Source organism: Boleophthalmus pectinirostris, unplaced genomic scaffold, assembly GCF_026225935.1.
Source record: "Boleophthalmus pectinirostris isolate CB_2022bp ecotype Guang Dong unplaced genomic scaffold, ASM2622593v1 HiC_scaffold_15, whole genome shotgun sequence".
Lineage (NCBI taxonomy): Eukaryota > Metazoa > Chordata > Actinopteri > Gobiiformes > Gobiidae > Boleophthalmus > Boleophthalmus pectinirostris.
In genome coordinates this window covers 2,519,565-2,524,564 of record NW_026571070.1, presented here as the reverse complement: position 1 = coordinate 2,524,564, position 5,000 = coordinate 2,519,565, and the positions used below count along the sequence as shown (strand labels likewise).

The following is a 5,000-nucleotide window of genomic DNA, read 5'->3' as shown; positions in this document are numbered from 1 at the left end:
GGAAGAAGACAAACTCTGCTCTACCCCGGCCCACTCCCACATCCCGCTCACAAATCCAAAGAGACGTGGATGAAAGTCAGAAGCCAGGGTTCCCACAGTCAAGGAAATCCCGGAAAAGTCGTGGAAATTGAAAATGTCATCTTCCAGGCCTAGAAAAGTTATGGAATTTTAGTATCTCTTTCACACAACTCCAGTGTTCTGTTAAGTTCTCATGAGTCTGTTCTGATTATTTGTGAACGTTTGTGCCTTTTGTATAAAAGAGACGACAATAAATGCACTGACAGGATTTAAATGTTAAAAAACTATAATCCCAAACCATAAGGTGAGTGGAAAGAGTGAACATTTCAGATTTAGTCCTAAAAGTCTGAACAGTGGAGTCATGGAACATTCACTTTACCTCATGAAAAAGTCAGTCAAAAATGTATGAAATTTTGTCAGTGTAAAAGAGTCAGAACACTGAGAAGGGCAACCCAACGAGCATGTGATGACCACCGGAATTATTTTTAAGAAGAATAAACGTGAAACATGATGCAGGAATAAATTTATTCGGCTTTAACATCAAAATAAACCACCCACTCAATTTGGAATTAAGTTTAATTCCGAATAATCATTTTCATGGTCTGTTTAAAGTGGATTTTTATTCAGAATTAAATAATTTTTATTCAGAATTAAAGCTCTCATGTAAACGTGGCAAATCACACATGTAATGAAAAACATTTAAATTCAGGTATTTTGTAACTAAATACATTCCTCCCTTTATTCTTAAATTCCAAAAAATAAGAATAATGTTCATGTAAACCGGGGAAAATTACTGAGGTTACATAACAGAAATACACTTATATAACATTTCCCCCAAAGGTCCTATGATGCCCATAACACTTTAACTTTTAACACAGTTTATCACTTAAAATCATGAATCTAAATGAAAAAACTCCTTTATTTTATGTGCATAGAAAAACAAGTATGTCCTCTCTCGCCCCCTGTTGGCAACAATGGGAAATGTAAATGCTGTTAAAACAATAAAAGCTGGTGTAAGTTTTCAGAAAAACATGAAAATTGGCGCTAAACTGTTCGAATGAAACAAATCTGAAACAGGAAAACAACATTTAACAACTTTGGGAGAGATTTTGTCCCTAAAACTGGTTAAAAAATACAATATCAACAACTTTCTGAGCCGCTGCGTGAGTCTCGAACTTCAACTTCGACCGTAAAAAATGAAAACAGTTCATTTTGGAGCCACACAAATACACGTTTTTTTTGTAAAACCGTTTAAATGTTCTTGTGTGTCGATGGCTTCCATGTCGTGTGCTCCTCGTGTAAACACCAAATGGCTTCATCCTCATATTTCACTTTGTAAAATACGTTTTTGTGCCGCCGTTTAAATTAAATGTTCCGTCGCAGAGTCTTTGCTATAAACCGACTTTCTTCTTCCTCTTGGTTTAAGCTAGTCCTCCATTTTTGTAGTTTTGTAGTTCCACCAGTTTGATGTCTCCAAATTTCAACCACATGAAACAAATGCTTCTTTCACTAGGATTAAACTAGGCGTCCATTTTTGTAGTTTTGTAGTTCTGTGAATTTAACATCTCCTTTTCGTTTTTAGATTTTACTTCTAGGATTAAAGTAGACGTCCATTTTTGTAGTTTTGAAGTTCCACCAATTTAACATATTTTCCTTTTTAGCTTCTTCAACTAGGATTAAACAAGGCATCCATTTTTGTAGTTTTTGTAGTTTTACCAATTAAACATCTTTTTCTTTTCAGCCTTTTCTTCTAGGATTAAAGTAGGCGTCCATTTTTGTAGTTTTTGTAGTTTCACCAATTAAACATCTTTTTCTTTTCAGCCTTTTCTTCTAGGATTAAAGTAGGCGTCCATTTTTGTAGTTTTGTAGTTCCATCAATTTAATGTCTCTTTTTTCCTTTTTAGCTTTTTCTTCGAGGACTAAACTAGACGTCCATTTTTGTAGTTTTGTAGTTCCATCAATTTAACATATTTTCCTTTTTAGCCTTTTCAACTAGGATTAAACTAGGCGTCCATTTTTGTAGTTCCACTGTCATGGCAGCTCGTTTTTCCACATTTCAGCCATATGGTCCGATTGCTTCTTCATGTAGGATTAAACTAGGCATCCATTTTTGTAGTTTTGTAGTCCCACCAATTTAACATCTTTTCCTTTTCATCTGTTACTTCTAGAATTAAACTAAGTATCCATTTTTGTAGTTTTGTAGTTCCGTGAATTATACATTTTGTTTTTGTAGTTTTTTAACTCCACCAATTTAACATCTTTTCCTTTTTAGCTTTTTCTTCGAGGATTAAGCTACAGGTCCATTTTTGTAGTTTTCAACAATTTAATTTAGTTCCAACAATTTAACATCTCCTTTTCCATTTTAGCTTTTTCAACTACAATTAAACTAGGCATCCATTTTTGTAGTTCCACCGACATGGCAGCTCGTTTTTCCGCATTTCAGTCGTATGATCCAATTGCTTCTTTGTGTAGGATTAAACTAGGTGTCCATTTTTGTAGTTTTGTAGTTCCACCAATTTAACATCCCCACTTTTCAACCGCATAAACGATCGCTTTTCCTTTTGTAGTTTTGTTGTTACATCAATTTTACATTTCATTTCCAATTTCTACAGCCTGAACCGATAAGAGTTTTTTGTAAATTTTAATTAGGCATCCATTTTTGTAGTTTTGTAGTTCCACCAATCTGACGTCTCTTTTTTTCCAAATTTCAAACACATGAACCAACTGCTTTTCTTCTTGGATTAAACTAGGCGTCCATTTTTGTAGTTTTGTAGTTCCACCATCTTTTTCCAAATGTCAACCACATGAACTAATTGCTTTTCATCTTAGATTAAACTAAGTGTCCATTTTTCCGTCCATTTTTCATCTTTTTCCAAATTGCAAACTCATGAACCGATTGCTTTACCACTAGGATTAAACTAGGCGTCCATTTTTGTAGTTCCACAGTTTTCACCCACATGAACCTATTGCTTTACCTTTTTGGTTTAAACTAGGCGTCCATTCTTGTAGTTTTGTAGTTCCACCAAACTTGAGATCTCCTTTTTCCAAATGTCAACCACATGAACTAATTGCTTTTCCTCTTGGTTTAAACTAGGCGTCCATTTTTGTAGTTTTGTAGTTCCATCAGTTTTACGTCTCATTCCGAATTTTTCAATTGCTGTTCCGCTTTAATTAAACTAGGCGTCCATTTTTGTAGTTCCACAGATTTCACCCACATGAACCTACTGCTTTACCTCTTGGTTTAAACCGGGCGTCCATTTTTGTAGTTCCACTGGCGTTTGTAGTCCTCTCACACGAAATTTCACCCGCACGAAATGACCGTGAAGCGTTTGGAGATGCACGACATGTTGTGGAGGACGATCCCGAGCAGAAACAGCAAAACGCAGGCGACCAAAATAACCGTACAGATCCCGGACCACGCCGACCCTTTCCGCTCGACCGCCAGGGCTCCGCGATGCTCCGATTCGCCCAAACTCAAATCATCCAGCCCCATCGCCAGCCTCTCCTGCTCCGGGATCGCCACCACGGCCACGCCTTTCTGCTGCGGCGCGAACCGGCACCCGACCTCGCCCGGCAGCGCCAAATTCCGGGCCTTCATTGGGAGCGGCAGCATGTAGCATCCGTTGCTGGGGAGGCGGATGAAAACGGGAGTGCGCTCGGAAGCGTGCGGGATGGCGATGACCGTGACGATGTCGGGGTCGTCCGGCAAGTGGGAGACGGAGAGGTTGGGCGGGAGTTTGGTGACGCCGCGACACCAGGGGCAGCGGATCTCCTTGTGGGTGCTGCGCATCTGGGTGAGGCACACGGAGCAGAGCGTGTGGCGGCAGTCCAGGAGTTTGGGGCGTCTCCTCGGGCTGTAGTAGTTGAAGCAGATCTGGCATTCCAACGACGAGTCCTGCGAGAGGGTCTCCATTTTGGGGGGAAAGTCGGAAAACGGTGAGAAATATCCGAGAAAAAGTTCAGCGAGGAATTGTGTCTGGCCCAGAGAGGATTTTAAGGTCCAGGTCTTGAGATGAAGTCACGCGGAGTTGGAGTCTACATCTGAAAAACAAAGAGGAAAAAGAGAAATGTTCGTTAGATAAATCAGCTCAGATGGTTCAGGTGGTTGTATGTACCGTATTTTTTGGACTATTAGGCTGCGTTCAGACTGCAGCCTGAAGTGATCCAAATCTGATTTTTTGGCCTCTATGTTCCTGTATCTGATCTTTTAATGACAGTCTGAACAACACATCAGATTTTTTTCAAATGTGACCCAGGACACTTGGATATGTGCTCCTGAAACTGATACATATCTGATCTTTAACATGTGACTTCAGTCTGAACGGTCAAAGTGCATTCATCCACCTACACGTTATCAACAAGACACAAACGTCACTATTCTGCGCTGAAGTAGGCGAAAATTGTTAATGAACTCCATGTCACTGAAGTGAAGCACATCACCACTCTTGGCTCCGTCTCCACATCCACACGTTCCTTTTATAACCAGGGTAAGGTTAGGGTTAGGGTTAGTCAATCCGGTTATCCAGATCCAACCCAGGTTTTCCCCCACTCCACATGACTTGTCACCACCCATCACACCGCCCATTTCACCAATTATCCAATCACACGTCATCAGTCAGAGTGTATAAGGTCCTGACTTCTCTCTCCTCAGTTGTGTGGGAGAGAATCAGGGGACAGAGCTTGAAGAACCAGACCCGTTGTGCGACATTGTCATGTGCTGATCATTTCAATACATTGAAACAATACTGAACTGGCCAGGTGCCCAAACTTGGGTTTAATTTGACGGTGAACTAGGAACTGTCCTTTTGAAAGAACTTCGGTCTGGTAGGAGGCTACTCTCCTGTCCTCTGTCTCCCACCTCCTCCAGCTACTCCACCACTTAACTGTTCAATCAACTGCGCTTAATGCACATCACACCCCCGCATCATAACTAATACTGGACTCTGATGTAGCTTGGACTCTGTTTTCCACACTGGGCAAAC

At 40.4% G+C, this 5,000-nt stretch overlaps 1 protein-coding gene across 1 annotated transcript in view; it reads right to left on the bottom strand.

Moving 5' to 3' along the window:
* Positions 1-5,000, bottom strand: part of rnf152 (ring finger protein 152) — a 30,042-nt gene that overhangs the window by 953 nt on the left and 24,089 nt on the right. Inside the window, exon 2 of the mRNA XM_020927598.2 lies at positions 1-4,059. This exon is cut by the window's left edge and continues 953 nt beyond it. Within this exon, the coding sequence (XP_020783257.1) occupies positions 3,320-3,931 (612 nt within the window). The 5' untranslated portion in view covers positions 3,932-4,059 and the 3' untranslated portion in view covers positions 1-3,319. The remainder of the gene's footprint in view (positions 4,060-5,000) is intronic.